Below are 23,200 nucleotides of genomic sequence, written 5' to 3'. Positions count from 1 at the left end.
TTCGTCTGATATCAAAGCAAATACGACGATAAATCAGATAAAATAGAGACTAACGTGCTATCATATTTTCTAATATTTACTAAGAAACTGGGCGATATTTTAGAGAAACTGATGGAACGTTTGTTTTGTCTGGCTTCGTTTATTTTTGTTTGAACTTCGAATTTATTTAATAAAAACACACTTTATTACATTATGATAATATAATTATCGGTGAAGTATTTTTTTGTTCATATAAATTACAATCTGCCTCCAAGAGACATTCAGTAATTTGATTGTTGATAGTAAATGTCTGCTTAAAGCTTACCCATTGTATACCTTTATGATATATAACAATTATGGCAAAATATTTATAAATATAGATACTAAAACGAAAACCTATTGTAAGTCTAGACATGCTAAATAATATATGACTATAAATACAAATACATATAATAAGTGAAGTAATTGATATAAGATTTCTTTTGAGTGATTGAAAAAAATAAATTTGAATATAGTTAAGATACTCCGTAGAAGTCTTTATTACATATAATAAGGTTCTTATTGAGTTCAAATGCATCTCAGTAACTTATAGAATAATAAAATTCCTGATTGCTATTATATTGTAAATAAAAAAAATAAATAAAAAATTATATTACATGATTAATATAATTTGAAAATGTGTGAAATAATATGCAAGATACTATTATTTACATAATTTTACAAGGAACCCGACAAACTTTATTTATCAAAAAGTCTTATAAAAATTATATGAAAAAACACTTATATCTCCGATACTTCTTGAGTTATCAAAATTTGACTAATCACATGTCATATTGGATTTATAGTTTTATTTCCTTTAACTTATAAAAAATAAAGTTTCCTATGTATTTGAAACATCAATATTATCTATTTGCTATAATTAAAGAAATGAATTCTTTGATAGAACTGTAAATCTATATTTTTCAAGAAATTATTTACGTAATGCTATAGAAATCGAAGAGAAATTCGAAAGAAGAGCAAATTATTTAAACTCGAAATTGTCATTTTTGTTTTAATTTTTTTTTTTTAATAAATTTATATTTTAAAAAAAAACAATTCTCAAAGGTTCAATTTTGAGGAGTAAACGGTTTGTATCGTGAGGGATACTTAAGGGATAACAGCTATGTAACTGCCAAAAACATCATTTATGTAATTTTTTGTGTAGATTGAAAATAACTGAAGCTATAAATTGCAAAAAGTTATTTCGCAAATATTGAGTCACATATTAAAATATTCAAAAATGACTTCACCATATTCATTTTTGCGAGGGACAAAGAATTTAAAAAAAGGCACTTAATGCACATACTTAAAAGTATTGATTTTTGTGTGATTGACGTGTACTTGAATAAATCAAAACTTACGGTGTGTTGTATCCTACAATATTTTCAATGACATATTAACAAAAGAAAAAGTATATACCATAGCATAATATGTAATATATTATAAAAAATATGTAATCAAATTAATTATCATATATACAATTTGATGATGTAGGACGAATATAATAGAGCAATATGTCCTTCTAATGCTTTTCAATATATTTTTTTTATATATTTCTAATATCCAACATATTTTTTTCCCACAGGCTGATCCCACAGAATTGACAATTGGCCGAGAGACAGAAACGTGGTAACACCCAACGATGCAGTAGTCGTAACATAACCATGGTTCTGGAAAACTATTAAAAAATTACGAGAAATCGCAATGCCGACACACAGTCCCAAGGTAAGATCAGTTCCTGGTGTCATCAAGGCTACATTTATTTGGTCCGTAATTAATTATTTACTGCAATAAAATAAAGATATACCATGATTGTATTTAAATCTGTGGGAATATTATGCGGTAATTGTAATCAAATTTGGATAATTTATCAGCTAATTGAATATTGTAGCCAAAACATAAACTTTTTCTCCTAAAGTTAATATACCGATAAAATTATAAATAGAAGTTATACATTTATTTTATACAAAAACAAACTGTCATATATATGCAAATGTAACTCATTTTAATAGAAAGAAATGTAATCAAACAGTATCAAAATGCGAAATGATTTCCTCTCAAGCGATGCAAATAAAACCAGCAAGTCGCATCGGCACCACCAGCAAGTACTATAGAAGTTTAATTATATAACTCGCGGTTTTCGGCGATACGCGAACGATCCGGAAACCACTTTTCTCAAGTATTCCCAATATTGACAAATCCCAACACACTTTGAACGAGACTTTTGCTTAACCTGCTGTTGAAATTTGAATAAACATCGGTCTGGGCACCATTTGGATAGTGGAAATAATAAACTTGATCCAAAGAAAATTGCTCCAATTTTTGTTCAGATTTTTTTTGTTGCTCACAAATAAAGTAGATATAAAAAAAATTACCAAAATCAAATAGAAAAAATCCATATTTCATTCATAAATATTTATTATGGATATTATCATAACCAAACACCAATTTTACTTTTTGCCCACTAAATTTCTTATTGATTTATATAATAATATTAAAAACGTCATTAAAACTTAGTTCTAACTGTTTGCATTTGAACGAATTAATCCATAAAAACAAAAAAAAAAAATTGAAATTAATAAATCCTGTATTTGATCGGAAAATTCTGAATTCGGTCTTAAAATCTACTCCTGTAGCCCGGTTTTTATTCTTGTGCTTATGGATTCAGAATGGGTTGCGAAAATCTGTTTAAAACGGATTTTCATTTTATGGTGATGGATGAAACTTTCACCTCTGAAAATCTCATTCACTAAATAATAATTTAAAAATAATGACTTAAATTTTGTTTTTTTTATTTTGCAAAAGTCGGTTACCGCCAAGTCTGGCTCTATTCAAAACGATATACATATTTTGTTTGTACATATACATACATATTTTGTTCGCAAATATAGAATTTTAGAATATTACTATATCTACTAAATTTATACATTCATGATCTTTATAACAAATATATATTTTTCATAGGCAATGATTATAAAAAAAATTACTCGTTATCATTTAAACATAGTTCTAACTGTTTTGAAAGATTGTTTATAAAAACCAAGGATTATTCAATTTTTTCCAAAATACATTTGGGAAGAAATAAATCCTGAAGTTAATCATAAAATCTACTCTTGCAGTTTTTAAAAATCTTCTACTTGGTTCTCGGTTTTGGAATGCGTTGCAATAATCTGTTTAATTAAATGGATTTCCATTTTATGATGATGGATGAGACTTTTAACTCTAAAAATCTTTTTTTATGAAATAAATAATTTAAAAATAATGACTTTTAAATTTAAGAAGAATTTTCCAAAAAACGGTTACCACCAAGTCTTACTCTATTCAGAACTACATACAATTCTTGTTTGTCATTCGCAAATATAGAATTTTTGAATATAGTACATTGCTATATCTACTGAATTTACACATTCATAATCTTCGTGACAAATATATATTTTTCATAGGCATTGCTTATAAAAAAGATTACTTGTTATCATTTAAACATAATTCTAACTATTCTGAAAGATTGTTTAAAAAAAACAAAGATTATTCGATTTTTTTCCAAAATACATTTGGGAAGAAATAAATCCTGAAGTTAATCATAAAATTTACTCTTGCAGTTTTTAAAAATCTTATACTGGTTCTCGGTTTTGGAATGGGTTGCAATAATATGTTTAATTAAATAAATTTCCATTTTATGATGATGGATGAGACTTTTAACTCTGAAAATCATTTTTTATGAAATATTGATTTAAAAATAATGACTTACAATTTAAGAAGAATTTTTGAAAAAATCGGTTACCAGCAAATCTTGCTCTATTTAGAACGATATACATATCTTGTTTGTCATTCGCAAATATAGAATTTTAACATATAGTATATTGCTATATCAACTAAATTTACATTTTAACATTCATTGTCACAAAAAATTATATTTTTCATAGGCAATGTTTATAAAAAAGATTACTTGTTAAATGTCATTTGTTAACATCCACATATGTTACATATTATTATATATTGCTATATAATTTTTACTACAAAATCGTGTCGTTTAAAAGATCTTAAGAATTAAGCTTCGCAAAATCTCGCATAGGTGTTGTGTTGGTTTGAGGATTATAAAACTAATATTTACAATATTAAGAAAGGAATTTTATATACTTTTATTCACATTATTACAAAGTAATACATGGAATTTCTACTAATATTTATCTTGAGTCTTATCAGTCTCGTAAAAAGTTTGAAAATCAATTTAAATGCATTCTCTTAATTAATTTCAATTAGATATAAATAATATTATAAAATTATACATTATTATACAATTTTTTTAGCAGCGGATCCTAGAAATTTGAAAGCAAAGAAATAATATTTCATTACCAACAGAATTTTTTTATTTTTTCACTTTATTTTAGCAATCAGAAATACAATAATAATTTCTATAAGATAACTGTACATTTAAATAAGTATGACATATATAAGATAATCCAGTGATACAACTTTGTTGGTTTGCACAAAATCCAATGGCCACATTCTTTTCAGTCTTCTATTATCATGCGGTAGTAGGATGTTAAAAAAGATAAATTAGAATTGTTTTTATTACTTATGCATTAATTCTAAGTTCACAAATTACGTCGACTGACTGATTTTCAACAGCTCGAATTAATTTCCAATTGAATGATAAAACAAACCAAAATCTATTCACATTAGTTAGTATCTTGTCTAACTCGGTCTATCTCATTGTGATATTAGATTACCAAATCCTCAGTCTCCGTGTTTGATGTTTGTTATTTGAGTAACGATTCGCAAGAAACAAAGGCGTTATTGCACTGACGTGTGCCGTTTCATACCATTAGAATATATGTACTTGTTTGCATCCTGCGAATAATCCGGGAAATGGGAAGGAAACTGATGTAAATAAAATGGAACTAAATAGTAGAAATAAAATTTACTTTACTTGTAAATGAACATAATAATAAATTACAACTTTCAATCATTTAACTCAGAGAGATAAATCTTCAAGCAATAATCAATATAACTGATGTCTATAAAAATATCTTTATGTTTATACTATGCATGAGTTTCTATTTCTTTCAGGAATAGCAACCTTAGTGAAAACTAATATGCTGATAAGAAGCATGGGTCCAGTTTCAGAACTAGACATGGTAAGTTGTAATCAAATATTAAAAACTTTGCCTCAGATCATCTAATTATAATTTTTGCAGGAATATTCAATGGATTGTTATTTTCGGCAATATTGGCGAGATACTCGTTTGAGCTTTCTTGGTCCTATAAAATCACTGTCACTCAGTATAAAGGTAATTGAATCATTATAGATTAAATCAAACATTGGAAACTGTGAAAAAGGGTATTAAATTAAAATTAATGTTGGTGTCATCAATGTTTGAAATTAATTAAATTATAAAATTATTATTTAAAAATAAATCATACGTTTCATGCTATTTCCATACAAAACTTTTATTGAATTGCGCTATATCTAAAAAAAATTATTAAGAGCTAAAACTTTCAGAGAATTGTTTTTTATCAATTTGGAACTATTTGAGCCCTTCGGAGCAAGGAAAGTCGAAAATGTCCATATTAAAGACCACTCTTGTATATTGCTATTTTTTGTTTATAAAAACTTACATAATATGCAACAAACTAGCAAATTATCTAGCAAATTTTTAAAACTCATTTTCTGACGTTATCGTTCTTCGCTTTTTGCAACAGCAATGCATCTAAATATGCATCATCACTTTGTCTTATTTAATTTTAAATTACTTTTATTAATAATTTTGAAATAGATCGCATTACCCAGTTGTTTTAATTAAATTTATTAACTTATAAAAATTTTCCGCATATAGACTTGAAAGTTGCCATTCTTGCACATCACAGATGTATATGCTTTTGCTGGAACACATTACTCAGCAAGTTATATAAATATCATTAAGCTCATTTCATTACCCTGCTTGCAAAAAATATTACTTCATTTCAGTGAAATATGTAATATTTCTTACTGACCATGTAGAAATAAAAATTTTGTGCGTTTGCTTATTTTTTATTATTTTTTGCGGAAACCATAATTAATAACCATATTATATATATATATATATATATATATATATATAAATCTGTAATATATCAATATCCTATTAATCCATTTAATAATAACTTAATCAGCAAAATATTTTTGAATAGGTATATAAAAAATTAAAACTAGGTTGATCAAGTATCATTAATAATTTATCTCATTGTTTCAATTATAATATATGCATACTAAATATAAGTATTTATTTGTATATTGAAATTTTTTTATTCTTACAGATGCTAGAACGGATTTGGAGACCTGATACTTATTTTTACAATGGGAAAAATTCATACGTTCATACAATCACAGTTCCAAACAAACTATTGAGAATAACTCAAGATGGAGATATTTTATACTCAATGAGGTAAAATATAAAAATTTTCAATTTTAGCTATTTCTATGGATCAATATAATGCTCTCTCAGAAATTTGAATTTTTAACGTTATAAAAAATAAAATTTTATATGACACGAAAAACCGAAGTTGTCACACAGGTACGGTAATTCATATTTAATTAAAATATTAATTGCTTTCCAGATTGACGATCAAGGCCAAATGTCCGATGGAGCTGCGCAATTTCCCTATGGATCGCCAAAGCTGCCCTCTCATCCTAGGAAGCTGTAAGTCAATCCAATTATCAATATTTTCTCGATCATTTTGACAAAAAAGATAAAGAGATTTATATTTAAAATATAAAAGAGAGATCATATTTTTCACAAAACCCAATCTTATTCGTCAGCACTCTCAGGAGATACTAATAAATGTCATAGCGGTTTTCATCAACAATATTTTAAACTTTACACTAACATTTGTAAATGAATAAATGAATTCCAAAATCCAAGTTTTATTTTCTATATATATATATATATACATCTTTTATAAAACTGTATGATTTAGTATAGAGTTATGCATGAATGCTTTTAGAAAAAGATCTGATTTTTATATAAAAAGTTAAAAGCATAGGATTCCGCACGATAAAATCCTTCTGTAGCTTCTCGAATCTTGGGTTTCAGATAAATAGAAGTAGACGCTAGACGTGATAGATTTAAGTCTAAAAAACATTTGAAAAAAATGTTGGGAAAAAGATTTTTGCGTATTTTAAATAGAACATAAAACATTGTAAAATTTAAAATGATGAAGATTATTATGGTTTGGCTGAATCTTCTTATAGCGTTGTTCACGGTTTAAAATTGGTTCTTCCTATATAACCGGTATGTTTGATGTTTTTTTCTATAAAAACTTGTTAACACATATGATTTATTATAATATTCCACGATGGATTGAAACTTTCACCTTTGAGATCTTTCTTTCGGAATATAACTTCGAAATATACAAACATTTTTTAAAGGTACATAACATTATTTGAATATTTATTATTAAATAAAATTAGATTGGTAACATTAAGTCTATAAATAATTATTTGATTATCTTAACAATTAGGAAAATTAAATTTTTTCTAATTACAGATTTAAGCTTTACTTGCTATATATACATAACAAACAAGGCACATTTTCAAATATTTTTTACTTATATATTATAAATAATCATAGCACTTTTTATAAAAAATAATCAAATATTTAAACATATTTTATTAATTGAATTATTTTAAAACTATTTATGTATATGATTATTAAATAATATACAAGTTCAGAAATTTTATCAGATATAGTTCAGAAAGTTATCAGGAAAATGATTATGAATTTAAAATCTGATCTGATTAATAATAATCCAATCTAATAATTATTATTAATTTTGAATCCGATTTTGAAGGGGTTCTATGGAATTGATGGTACAATAAGATTCCAATATGCATTCAGAATCCAATAAGATTCATATGGGTAAATAGGAAATCTATGAGAATTTCTGCATAACTACTTCAACCATATAAATTCAAAAGAATTTTAGAAATATTTATTTATTTTTATTAAGAATTCATATTTAATACTTAGTAAATTGAAAAGAAAAAAATTAGAATTTAAATAAATTTAAATATATGATTATTAAAATAATACACGAGTTCAGAAATTTTATCAGATCGAGTTCTGAAAGTTATCAGGAAAATAATTATAAATTTAAAATCTGATTTGATTAATAATAATCCAATCTAATAATTATTATTAATTTTGAATCAGATTATGAAGGGGTTTTATGTAATATATTATACAATATGATTCCGATATGCAACGTGAATCCAATAAGATTCATATAGGTAAATAGGAAATTTAAGAGAACGCATACATAACTATTTTCTAAAAAGAATTTTAGAAAGATTTTTTTATAATTTTTAAAAATATAAGTTTTATACATAGTAAATTAATTAGAAATAAAAAAATTACTTAAATTTTGTTTTTACACAATTATAATTCTGATGCCTGTATATGATATATAGGCATCACTATTATATATCATATTTAGGATAGCAGTATACCCAAACCGACTATTCCTAATTTAAACTAATTAAATTAAAATTTCTATTCCAATTAAAATATTTCTTCTAGTTGTTCCTGGTATTGTTTTTTACAGATGCTTACACGCGAGAGCAGTTGGAATATCAATGGCAAAACGCGGACTCTGTGACCTTCGTTTCGGGCATGACACTATCACAATTCGATCTGATGAGTGCCCCTTACAGAAATTTCACTTTTACGAGAAGAGAAGGTAATTTAACACTTAGAATAATGAATGTAGGTATTTAATTTCATTCGAATGGAGCATTGTTTACGAAAAACGTTTCAATTACATTCGGCTCCTGCTTTGTTTACAATACTCTATTTTTTATTCAAACTAATTAACTACTCTGTTCACAATGAGTATTTAATTGGTATATAAATATGTCCATTTGGAGAATTTTACACTGCATGTTAATGATGTCTAAAATATGTAAAATATGTCTAGAATGAATCAATTTTTTAATCAGAACGGGCTAGTAAAAACTTTTTTTTTTTTTAATTTGAAAATTTGCTTTATTTGACTTAAATACATACATTGATTTTTACATAAAGATACAAATTGTATACACCTATTCTGGGAATATCATTATACTATCATAATATAATATTATTTGCATATATATATTGTTTCAATTAACTTAGATAAGTATGAAAAGAGCTATTAAAAACATACTGTCATCAAGTGTTAGTAAGAACTTTTTATTCGATTATATGTTATACTTTTATTTTACTTATCATGTTATTATATCTCATATTTTTCAATCTATATGTTTTTTCGCGTTATACATTGTATAAATTTCTGTGCTAATTTCTTATTTATTATCCTGAAAAAAAAATAGAACTTGTTGGTTCCTTTTCATAATTTTTATTCATTTTTGTTAGCTTAATTAATTAATGTTAGATGCTATTTTAACCCGCTTTTGGAATTTTTAATTCGGCATCTCTTTCATAACTTATTGTTTCATATAAGCATAATTGTTGTCTTGTAATTTTATTATCAAATAATTTCAAAAAGTAAATTTAAACCTATACTTCTCGAAAATCCGGGATAAAAGAATTAAATCCGGGACAAATTTTGCGTTTACAAAAGCTTAAAACATAAGGTGGAAATCTGTATTAAAATAGAGAAAACTTTGGTAATTTAGATATATCTGTTATGTTATATTGACTGAAATTTCCAATTTAAAATAGTACAATTAATCTTAAGAATAGAAGGCTAAAAAGGTGATAAATTTCTATGTAGTCAGATTCTATGTCATAGCCTAGTGGTTATTATTCCAGTAAATAATTTAATTATTTTATCACTTTTACTGTACACTTTGTTTTTGTGATTTAATTCTATTTTACTAGTGTATAACAATTATCTTTGGTTCAAAACAAGTGACTTTAAAATAACATGTTTTTCAACTGGAGATTTATGTTGGAAGACTAAAAATAAGACCATTCAGTCCATTGTTTTCTTCCGCGACTTTTTGTTTCACTTTCTTTTGATATCTTGTTACCAGATATTAGATATTAGAAAGTTTCGTGCTATACAGGAAATTTTAAATAACTCACAAAGATGATACTAAAGGTCGTTTCAATTGCAAAACTATAGCAATTGCAAATATTTTTTTTGCGAAATCTTAAATTGGAAATAAGAATTTCCAAATCTGAAAGTACGTTATTTATTATATTTTAGGGTCTATTTAAAATAACAAGATTTTATTTTATTTGTTCTTCCGGTATATAAGAGATATAGGAGATCTTTAAACTGTATGCAGATTGTGCCCTATGTAACATTAGTATGACTGACTGACAAATTTTCGTTGAGTGTTACTTCAACCGTTGTCTAAACAATGGAATTTAGAATGCATGAATAGCATATTTAATAGAACAATGTAACATTAGTTTTGGAGAGAGAAATCCAAGTTTAGTGCTTGATATCGAGAGCTGACAGATGAACTTTATATCATATCTAAAATGTTGCATTAATTTTAGTAAGTTCAAGTCATTCATATTTGTTACACTTGCTCCCATTAGATTTTTGTGTGCAAAACGTTCATCCGGATTTAAACTTAAGCCCAGTTGCATTAGCCAGATATTTATGCATAATTTTACGCATAAATATACATATGTGCTCTTATGGTTTTACATATTTGCCACATGTAAGTCCGTGTCGCGGTTTGAGCTCACGTCCTTGCATAACTAAGAACGTTCCAGAATGCCATTAGTATTTAATTATTTCATATCTGATGCAACGTGATGACTATTTTGCACATTCGACACAGAGAGATTATACTTTAATCGTATTAAACATCCGGACTATTAAACCGTGGACTCTTTTATGATTTATCTCGAATGAATGAAACATAAGCATGGATGGGTATTTATGCCAATATGCTCATTGTCAGGTTGGTTTAAGGCAAAGACATTGCCACAAATGTATAATATTTTGAAAAATAATGAGATAATATAATTTTGGATTAGGAAGTTTAAGAGAGAAAGCACGTTTTTGTTTAAAGCTTATTTTCTCTATTTTCTTGTGCTTTAAATATATTCAAAAACCGTTCATAGGGTATGTGCTCTTGGTTGTTTTTTGTATTATTCTGTATAGTGCGTACAAATTTGAATCTAATACTTCGTAACCAACTTCTCTAGAATTTGTTTATTTAAAATTTATCAAACTTTGAACTAGATTACATGAAAAAAGTAAAATTAATGCCAATTGGATTTTTGTTATTATAGATACATATATTCATTTTTTGAAGATAATACATGATTGATTCAAATATGTAATGTGTTTATTTTTGCATTTCTATAAAATATTAAATATTATATAGCGCATTATAAAATAAAAAAGTATCATCTATTCTAGTTAAGATTGGAAGTTAAAAATCTATCGAATAATTCATTCAAAGAGCTCTCTAGAGACGGTTGAACGGCTTGTTGATTGTGAAATTGGCCTTTAATCTTGTATATGGTATTACGTAAAAACTAGTTTGGTGCTGACGGTCAAGTACAAGCCGCCAATGCCAGCCAGATCAGGAACGAACACTATGATTTATATAGTGAGTAATAATTTCTAAAAGCAAATACGAAATGTATAGAGAAAATCGTTTCGCCATCTATAGAATGGAACTTTAGTTTGATAAGTCAAGTTTCTTTAATGAATAGAATCATAAAATTTATATCAAATATTAATTTTAGGTGATTTTTCTGTCTTGCAAGTATCTTTCAATCTGCAGAGACACACAGGATACTTCTTGATTCAGGTGGGTATCAAAAACTTTTGTTTGTGTGTATTATTTCAATCAATTATAATTTGAACTAGCTGTAAGTGGAATTCTGTCTTAAGGCAATTAGGGCATCGTGTCGATGCCATGCGCCTTAAGGCAAATTGCTGGAACTTCTCGTATCAAAAATTGTTATTTTTTCAAAAACGAATAACATTTTTGAAAAAAAAATTACTTCGAAAAAAATTGATTTTTGAGAAACTATAAACTGGACAAAAATTTACTTTTTTTAAAAAAAATTTTTTTTCTTTATTTTGACATATTTTGGAAGATCTGAACTTTTTTTCAAAGCAATCGTACTGCTTTAACTGCATAGAGACAAAATATAAAGCGCGTAACCGCCGCCTTGCTGTCTAACGGATAAACATTGGTACGGAACCCATAGGGATGTAAACAAAATTTTTACTTAGTGTTAAAATCTCTATAAAATATCTGACAATTTGATGTGTATATGTCTAATGATCATTTTTGACCGCTAAATTGCATTTTTTTTTACTTTTTTTGTTAGATCTCCGAAACCGCTAGACCTGTCCTCATCAAAATTTGATCAATTATTCATCTTGTCAATACAAGTAAAATGTTTTTTGAATTATTCAAACCGGACGCTCCGTTCTCTTAAAAACTGAGTTACCGTTTTCGGCACTTTATGCCCCGCATCTTTGGAACGGCTAGACCTGCCTTTGCCAAAAACTAATCAGCACGTCTCCTTATCAATACGAATCGAATGTTTTTTGAATTATTCAAATCGGTTGATCCGTGTTTCCGAAATCGTTGACGAAAATTTGTATCCGAACATACATACACACACGCACATACACACACACATAAATTTTTTCTAGGGTATGCCAAAATGTTCAGAAACCTTTGAAACGTAAAGATATATAAAAATTGTCCTTTTCGATTTTTTTGCGATTACTATAACTTGCCCTACGGGAAGTTAATAAACTGCTTGTTTGATAAAAAAATATATTTTATAGGTTTATGTACCATGTATACTCATCGTGGTTTTGTCTTGGGTTTCTTTTTGGATACACCGAGAAGCGACTTCGGATAGGGTTGGATTGGGAATAACAACTGTGCTTACCCTATCTACTATCAGGTAAAATAATAATTTGCTAAAATCATCAGCGATTAAATAATACGATGTTAATGATTAAATGTATTATAGCTTAGATTCTCGAACTGATCTGCCTAAAGTGCGCTACGCAACAGCTTTAGATTGGTTTCTCCTCATGAGCTTTTTCTACTGCATTGCTACGTTGCTTGAATTTGCAGGGGTTCATTATTTTACGAAAGTAAGTGTTAAATGATAGATTGCAAAAATGTATAAGAAGTCCGTGATCTACCAAGATGCTGCCGAACTCTATTAAAACACTTGCACTTTATTTATATTGTCGAAGGACCAGATATACTTAGATAGTGGCTATATCAGACCGAATAAAAGAATAATAATAAATGTTTAACTATTGTATATTTGAATGAAAGATTAAGATTTATAGATGATATGTTAGATGTTATTGCTTTGAATGTTGATTTAAGACTTGTTGCTTAGTTGAGTATTGATTTAAGACTGATGTTATCTAGATAATATTTGAGTTAATACTAAATTATAAAGATTTTACAATTCTATATGATTTTTCTGATTGGCTCGTTTTTGTGGGTTCAAGCACATTCTATTACATTTTTGACCAATCAGGTACTAACCGGTAATTCCTTGGTACGTGGAAATCAATCGGGGACAGGTGATTAAGATTCTTAGAATAAAAGTATTAATGCTATGATGATAGATTTAGGGACAGGATGCAACACAATGAAAGGGATTATTTAATAGTTCTAAATTATATAATAAGGGATGAGGGTTTATTATTGCTATCCTGCCTGAAGGTAATAAAATATATAATTAGACCAGGGTTGAGTAAGGCGTTAACAGTAAGTTTAAAATTTAGTTTGCCATATTGCATATATATTATAAACAAATTCCCGTTACAAACATACCCCCATATAAATCATCAAAGTCTTAATGCATAAATATATAATACACATCAATGTTTAACCTTTATAACACGTCTATACACAATGTTAAAATATCGCCAAGCGTCTTGGTAGAAAATAAACAAACGACACATCTAGTACGCCACGGGTAAAAAATGTGTCAGCGTCAAATATATTACACAACGAAATTGTTATAATTTCGCTTATTTCTTGGGAAATTCATCAGCCCGGGCATCCGGGCAAGCAATCTGGTGCAACTCGATTCCTTAGGCGGGCGATCGGTTTTACGATCGCGCAAATTGAAAGCAGCACGAGTACGGCTATGCATACTCCGACTGTGTAATCGCTGTTTAATCTTCGGAACCAAACTGTTAGAATTCCCAGCATCAGGCAGACCATGCCGTGTGCGTACGTGGTGATGGCCAGCACCGTGTTCAGCGTGCGGTAGTTGTCGGTGGTGCAGCAGGCGGTGCTGTCGCCGCCGAATCCGCCCATGATCACGACGATGCATCGGATCGTCATTTGGACGAAGAGCAGGAGACCGACCACCCCTGATAATAAAAATATTATCGTTATATTATAAATTGATTTTCTCTAATTTAACAATTTTGTACGATATATGTTCGAATTTAAGATATATACATTCATATAATGATTTTTATAATAGTTAGCGATTTTATTTTTAATTTCCCGAAGGAGAAGTTTCTGGTAAAGATCGGCCGGTTCGTTTTCTTGTAATAAAGTGTTAAAAAAAATTTTCGACGATGTTTATTATTATATTTTTGACGATAGATACTATAGTCTTCTAGATCATACTAAAATATTACGGCTCTACGACAATTGATTTAACTTTGAAAATTCGTCAAAGTTTGCAAAAATTGGTATCGCTTTTTTTGGCATTTGTCAAAATTAGACCTTTAATCGACGTTTTCTCAAAAACGCCTGAACCGATTTCAGAAATTTAAAAGCCATTTGATGTATTTCGATAACGATTATCGCTTGTCACTTTTGTGCGACGATCGGCCAAGCCGTTTCTTTGTAATTTGTAAAAAAGTGTTAAACTTTTCGTCTACATTTAAGCTCATCCTACCGAACCGATTTTAAAAAGTCAAAAACTCTTCGAAAGATATTAGTTGGAAATGGTACTGATTAGTTTTAGGTAAAAATCTACCGAGCCGTTTTCTTGTAATTAACTGTTGAAAAAAATATTTAAGCCGATTTTTATGTTTTTTTTTTGCTATATTTATCATGGTCTTATACAACTTACTGTAATATTACGGCCTTCCGACAAGTAGTTTAATTTTAAAAATTCATCAAAGTTTGAGAAAATGAGTTGTTTTTTTGACGTGTGTTAAAATTAAAATTAAACGATTTACTTGGTTTAACGATAGAGTACTTGGTCTTAATGAACATACTAAACCATTACAGTCCTACGGAAACTGGTTCAATTATAAAAAGTATTGATTTTGAAAATTTGCTTTTAGAAAATACCCAGAGTTAACGTGTTCGTTCGCTTTCAATTATGTGTAATAAATCCACTCGGAATACTTTTAATCACTTATAAATTGATTTATTTTTTATTGATTAATTGAATTATTTACACATAACGGTAAGTTCATGTAACTTGCCTCAAGACAAAATACCAATACCAACTAGTTACAAATATAAATATAAAAAAAAGCATAAAACTTTAGCCAAACGTATAGATTTTAAACATTTCTTGAGGGGTTACTTAAGAAACCCAGTTTCTTTATATTCTCAAAGTTTAACTTTTCAAGAATGTTTGTGCGAGAGGATTTTTCAAAATTTAAATTATTTTCGACGATACAGCTGTTTGACTACGACAATCCGAGAAATTTTAAACACGTTTTCTCTAAACTGTCTTTTTTCTATTCGATACCCACGATTTCACAATTTTTACTAGACCGATTTACTTGAAATTTTTTAGTCTTCTTTAAAGAAAATTTAACAAGCTCTTTTATAGACTTCTCATCCGTGTAACCCCCAAATTACGATTTTTACACTTATTCAAAAATTCGGCAATATCGAAAAAAATTTAAAAAGGATTTTTTTAGACAGTCGTTATTTTGTGATTTTTTTTAATTCTGTAGTTCATATGAATGCGGCATTCTTCTAGATTAATAAAATATTTTGTCATTTGGACAATTTGTTGAGAGCCCTACTTCAAAACTTACTAGAATTAAAACTTTTAAACTGTTTTCATATTTCAATTTTATCTGTATTCTTAAAACTTTAATTAATTTAAAAAAGATTGGATAGTAAAGATGATATTTTACTTTTTTACGGACTTTCAAGAATCGCATACAATTTATGACTAGAATAACGTCTTAAGCTAGTAGTTTAATTTTTCGGAATTTTCGGACAGTAATCTTTTATCTTACCATGTAAAGTTGTGAAATGACTCCTCTCTTCGTCCCAGCTCATGCAGACGATGGCCAAGGCGAATCCGATCGTCATCAGGACATACGCCAATGCCTGCATAATCCAATACAATCGGTACCTCGTCGTGCAGGATACCCTCCATAGCAAAATGTTATTTTGGTTTACACAGAATATTGCATTCGTCGTAAAACAAAAAAACTGCAATTTATAACTTATATTAGAACACTAGAAAATGGAACACAAAAGTAGAAGCGTATGAAAAAATAATTCAAACAATCTTAAGAATTGCTTTATCAGATTGGATTAGGGTTCTAACTAGCAAGATTCTCTTAACTTAATTAAAATAATAAAAGTCATGTCAGATTTATTTGTCATTTATTACAAGAATTTAAAAACTCACCCCCACTGTCATGCAGAATGGATGTGCCGAAAATACGTAGTTTTCTTCGTACGCGAATGCGATATATGTGATATATGCTGCGAATAATATTATTAGAATATAGTTGACAGCGGACATTACCATGACCGTGAGGTCGCCTTTGCACATTTGGGCCTCTGTGCTGTTGCTGGCCGACGACGGGCTGCAGATCGACATCATTTATAATATCTTTTTCTAAGTTCCAAAATTCCAACATTAACGCACGAAAAATTAATAATTAGTTTGATTGATTGACAAAAACAAATGCAATCAAACGCGTCTCAGTTTTTTAATTCTTCCTAAAGTATTTTTAGTTTACTTTTTTCTAAAATATTAAAACTATTTTAGAATGCCTCTTGAATTTGTATGCGATGATGGTTTGTCAATGCTGTGGCAACTTGATGTTCGAAAATAACTGTCACTTAATGGTATCGACGAATATTGCACATTGTGTTTACAGAACATCAGCTTGTACATCATTCGATTTCCGAAATCCTTTTAAACCAATTTTTTATTCTTCTTTAGGCGATGTTAAAAAATTTTATGACTCTGTATAAATAGGTACGTATGGTGTAATTTAAAAGTAAAATAAGTTTGTTGAAAACACGAAATGACAGGCTAATAATTTCTAATGAGAAAAACGATTTTATTTATAAAGCAAAGCCAACTGAGTACTTAACTTTGCGCACTGCATGGCTCCAATTATATAAAAACGTACAAATTTAAATTCGGAGATTATCATTTATTAATCAATGTAAATCTAACTAGTTGGGTGTATGGCATTGTGCCTTAAGACAAATTGCTGGAACTTCCCGTACCGTAACGAAATGTTCGAGGAATACTGAATGTTTTGAAATAGATTATTATTAATATTGTAACATTGTCTAATATCTATAAGAATTATATAAACTGAATTGCAAAGTTGAAATTATTTGTTCAAAGTATATTAGAACTTTAGTCAGAATTAAAAATAATATCTAAATTATTTACGATATACAAAAAAATATTTTTTTGAAAAAAAAAGTTGTAACAAAATTTTTTTTTTCCAAATCGATTATTTGTTTAAGGACAAGCAAAAGTTCTTTGAATCATTTAAATCGGACGCTTAGTTTTCTCAAAACTGCCATTTTTGCACATTATCTCCGTATCTTCGAAATGGCTGGGCCTGCCTTTGCCAAGATCTGATAAACACTTCTCCCAATCATTACTAATTGAATGTTTTTTAGAACATTCAAATCGGATGCTCCATTCTCTCAAAACTTCGATTTCTATTTTCTGCACTCTTTGCTCTTTATCTCTGTAATTGCTGAACCTGTCTTTGCCAAAAACTAATTAGCACATTTCCTATCAATAGGAATCGAATGTTTTTTCAACCATTTAAATCGGTTGATCCGTGCGTCCGAAAACGTGACTGGAAATTTGTATCCATACATACAAACACACACATCCATTTTTTCTGAGGTATGCCAAAATGTTCAGAAACCTTCAAAACGTCGAAAAATGTAAAAATTTCAATTTTGATTTTTGGCTCATTACAATAATAACTTACCCTACGGAAAGTTAAAAAAACATACAACTTTAATATTATAAATTTATTTATCCAATAATCTCTACAATAAATTATTTATTCATAAAGCTTTCATATTTCTAAAATCCTAATCTGGATTTGAGGTTACTTAGCGGTCTAAACATCGCGTAAGCCCAGACCGATAATATCACAATAAGGCAAGTTCCTACACTTCCTGATCCGTTGTACTTTTCAAAATAATGTGTAAATAGAGCTAAACATAAAGCTGCTGTTCCCATAGTGTATGTAATTATTCCAAATGAAGAATGGGCAATTTTAAAAGCACGGGCTGTAAACCATTCTCGAAATCGGTGTTTGTACAAAGTTGCTATCCCGCCGAGGGAAGAAACGCACATTAAAATGTAGGCAGTTAGGCCAACTATACCTAGAATAAAAAACATATTATTTTAAAATATAACTATTATAAAACTGGGCAAAAATATTTGACCAGTATATATTTAATTTTTTTTTTAGTTATTTTCTTACTGTGATTCGTAAAAAAATGCGGCGCTCCTTGCTGATTAACAGTCAGTATTACAAGAATAAATCCTATAGTCATCAGTATTACAGAAGCTCCTTGAAGCACCCAATGTAGAGTTATACGATTTTGATGATGAAATCGGAAACTAACTATATTATACTTGGACTGCGTGAAAATTGCATTCGTTGTGAAGAAGAAAAACTAAAAACAAAAATCATCATTATATCATATACGGGTGTATTCAATTATTTAACCAGAAACATACCCCTGTCGTCATACAAATGGGATGAAACGTAAATAATCTGAGTGGATCGGCAAATCCTAAACTTATAATAAAAACTGTGAAACCTAATATTAACGTGTGTAATATTATATTTAGTGATAGTTTTCCAACGTAGCTTATATAAGTTTCCGTTTCGCCTTCCGCCTGTAATAAGAACAAATGCAATATTTCATTAGATACTTATTTTAAATTAGAAATTATTTATTTTTTAAATTGTTATTTGGTCTCAGCGTGATTTAAATTAAATTCATTTTATGTTTCATTGTAGTTTCAAAGTAAAATATGCAAATTGGAATTATGTTGGATATTCACCTTATCACTAGTCAATCTAGATTTCTCATCAAACCCGGAAATAACATGAAAACAAAAAGTAAATCGAAATAAAATAATAAATATATCATTAACTCACATTATTTCCATTTCTTTCAATAGTCCTATAAGGGTCACCAGAATTGCATTTAAAAGAGGATCGTTTTCAGCCATCATAAGTGTCGCCCACTTGCCGTAACTAAACATGAAATAAATACAAGTTTAATCACGATTTTCAAAACTAATCACGGCATTTCAAGTAAAACTATAACACCTGTAATTTCAAGTTGTGGCGTAGAAATATTATCTGTCTCCAAGTAGTGTGTTATCATCATAAAACAACAATTCGTATTGGATAGCCGATACTCACAAAGATATAATAGCCGCACTGTCTTCAACAAATTTACTTGTTGTACTGATAAGTCCTACAATGTATATATAATATTTGGTAAATACGATATAAATACGATACGAATTTATGGAGAGGGCCTTAAATGGTTAATACGTTATTTATTGTATATATACAAATAAATACAAATTAATTATAATTTTGTATTTGATATTAGCATAAGATATAGGGTCCGCCAAATAACTTTTTTTTTTAGGGGGTACGACTTAAGCAACCCTACTGTGAACTCTGCTCTCTTTACATTTCACTTTCAAATAAAAAAAGTGAAAATATTTGGTGATTTTTTAATAGAATTTTCAAACAAAGAGAAAATTGGCAAAATATTCAGTAGATTTTTTAAAGAATTTTCCAAAAAAAGCTAGTTGGCGGACCCTATATTTTGAAGTAGAGTCATTTAAATTTTTATTTAAAACTCATATATTTGGTCTATTATTAAAAATAAAAATAAGGATAATCCTTGGTATAAGAGGATATGATATAAATAATACTACTCTATATAACATTAAATTTGTTTAATATCGCCATAGATTATTAATATTTCTATTTTTTAATATTAGGATAAGCTAATTTTTCAAGTCTATAATTATGGCCGAAATGTATGAATTTTAAATTCCATATATAAAATATGAAGTCCATTTTTAGACAACATTGTCTTTGCAAAGTATAATTTTTTGTAATATTATCTACATTATCTATTTCTCTTTATTCTGTTCTTAAAAGGAATTTAAACGGCAAATACTCTTTTTATAAGTTATATGTAAAATAGAATTTTTTAAAATAAATATATATATAAATATATATATATATATATATATATATATATATATATATTTAACTTTAGGCAATTTAAATCAATCTTTCCAAAATATTATAAATATTTCTGGTACTCTACAAAAATATGATATTTATGGTGGATGATAAACATTCTTATTTATTTATTTACACTTATTCGTAATTATATTTTTATGATTTAGTTTGTATGTATTAATAATTAAAAATACTTCTCAAAGGTCGGTAGTGGTGAAATCATGCAAAGCGAAGATGATGAATGGGAAACTGTGACTTCTTCGAAGGATGTTAGTGCACTTGGAGTTCCCGAAGAAAAGCAAATATCAGTTAGACGCAAATGCTCAATTATTTGTCCAATTTATAATGTAAGTAAATTTACAAATTTATTTTAGTAGACAGAATTGTGATAGAGTTCTTGAAGAATCTATTATTTAGCTAATACATTACTAACAAGATTAGATAGTTGAAAATTGTTTCCTAACAGTTTCTTGTAACCAAACAATATTTTCATCACTATATGATTTCAAATGTAGTCTTGCAATTAGTGTGCTGAATTAATTTTCTACAATGTAGCATAATCTTACGCTGTTAAATTATTACATTTCAATTGCCATATCTAAATATGTAAAACATCTGAAATAGATATAAAGATATACATGAATTATTATTAATGTTTCTGTATATTAAAATTAAATTTCCTGCAGGATCCTGCAATCACTTATGGAACAATTCACAGAAAAACACCTCCATCGTGCAGACATAAAAGAAGTTGCAGTCCTCTCTCGATAAGTGCTACAAGTACACAAATTACAGTAGAGCGAACGACTCAAACTGAGAAAGCAATTCCTCGCTGGAAGCAATTAATATATTGCCTTCTTGGAAATGATGAGTTCAGGCGACAGAGACAGAGAGAGGCTTCGAGTTGCAAGAAGGAAAGAGGAGGTAAATTATTGATATAATGAACAAACTAACTACTAAACTTTTAATGAAATGAAAATTTTTACCTCAGCTGGTTGGCTTGATATTCTATATATTAAGATTGAATATAATACTATAATTCATATACACATATACCATAATTCCTGTGAACCAAGCAAAATTTTAATAATGCAAGCAAAATTTTGCATTTTACACGATAAATAATATTTTACCTAAGCTGTTTTGAAACATACAGTGTGTTAGTGCCAATTGGTTATGAGAAGCAATGGTTTTTATAGTACTATTAATATAAGTATACTAACTATAAAAACTACAGTAAAATCCCTTTGTTTTACTTGAATTATCACTATTGCAAGTACAAAAATATAATGAAGAGAAACACAAAAACTAAGTATATGAATTAACTATAATCTAAAAATGACACAGCATTTTTTATCATAATATATACTTTACATCAAATTTGTAAATAAATAATTTACCTAATCATATGTCATATTAAATATCCAAACCTTTAGCCAGCATTCTCATTTTATATTTTAGCTAACGGAACCATTCGCCAAGTAAATAGTGTGTCCATGATAGACCGGATGGCAAGAGTTTTATTTCCTGCTAGTTTTGGATTATTGAATCTATTATATTGGATTATATACGTTACTTATCAAGAAGAATTCACATGGACAAGGATGGATTCTTTGAATTGAAAAAATATAATTTTCTAAAATAAATGAGAGGTATGAAGAAGTCGATATAATGGAGGAATGGAATCTACAATATTATAATAGGTGGCTCTACGATTTAGCAATGTTATTAGAGTTACATACTTTTATTTGTAGTACTATAAATCAAATTATGCCGCCAATTAATTCAACAGTAAAATATATAAATAATTAGATTGCATTAGTTATAAATGTACAACTTCACGCCGGTCAGTTGATTACTTCCATATTCATTAGCGTTAAAAAATCACCAAAAAAACAGAAAAATATTTGAATTAATTTATTTCTAGATCTTATTCGCTTAATTTAACATTGAAAATATTTATTTATTAGAAGGGAATGTGGTCAAGTTCAAAGTGCTGTCATGTACGGACAGATTTGATACTACGGCGAGAGCAGCAAAGACTTTGAGGCGGCCGTACTCTCAAACTATCAATTTTACAAAAAAACGGTTTTTCAAATAATTGTAGGAATTTTTGTCTAGTTTAATTCGTACATAGATACTTTTATTGTAGAATGAGCCAGAAAGGAGATATTTTAAAAAAAGCAGTTTTTTGACGCCATTTTTTCAATATGGCGGCAACTTGCCGTTCAAATTTGAGGTGGCAAAGTTGATTTTTGTAAAGAGCACCTCGAAATCTATGAGATTACCAATTTTCAGAATTCCCGGAGTACTGTACCGGCAAAATGACCAAATGACTGGACTATCATGGGAGTAATGGAGTAATGGAATCTACAATATTATAATAGGTGGCTCTACGGTTTAGCAATGTTATTAGAGTTATATACTTTTATTTGTAGTACTATAAATCAAATTATGCCGACAGTTTATTCAGCAATAAAATATATAAATAATTAGATTACCTTGGTTATAAATGTACAACTTCACGCCGATCAGTTAATTACTTCCTTCTTTATTAAACACTAACGCCGTTATACTGATAATAACGGTTCAGTCGTTATTAAAAAAATATAAATATAAATGAAATATTGATATATTGCAATATGTTTTTCACTTAATATTTTTGAAAATCATATACATATATATGAATTTATTTTTTCATATGTATATATTTCATAGTTGCAGCTTT

At 28.1% G+C, this 23,200-nt stretch overlaps 1 protein-coding gene across 1 annotated transcript; it reads left to right on the top strand.

The window, feature by feature from the left end:
* Nucleotides 1-1,826: 1,826 nt before the first annotated feature.
* LOC113373397 (gamma-aminobutyric acid receptor alpha-like) lies at nt 1,827-22,864 on the top strand. Its single transcript, XM_026613698.1, has 13 exons — nt 1,827-1,860; nt 5,089-5,156; nt 5,217-5,309; nt 6,316-6,443; nt 6,616-6,698; nt 8,602-8,736; nt 11,718-11,782; nt 12,781-12,902; nt 12,972-13,098; nt 20,676-20,819; nt 21,159-21,396; nt 21,934-22,124; nt 22,771-22,864. Exons 1-12 carry the CDS (start codon nt 1,827-1,829, stop codon nt 22,092-22,094), a joined length of 1,398 nt encoding a protein of 465 aa, XP_026469483.1. The 3' UTR covers nt 22,095-22,124; nt 22,771-22,864.
* Nucleotides 22,865-23,200: the final 336 nt, after the last annotated feature.

This window comes from Ctenocephalides felis, unplaced genomic scaffold (assembly GCF_003426905.1).
Source record: "Ctenocephalides felis isolate EL2017-DRISC unplaced genomic scaffold, ASM342690v1 CF-g0.4_SCAFFOLD_01604, whole genome shotgun sequence".
Lineage (NCBI taxonomy): Eukaryota > Metazoa > Arthropoda > Insecta > Siphonaptera > Pulicidae > Ctenocephalides > Ctenocephalides felis.
This window is presented reverse-complemented; position numbering and strand designations above follow the sequence as displayed.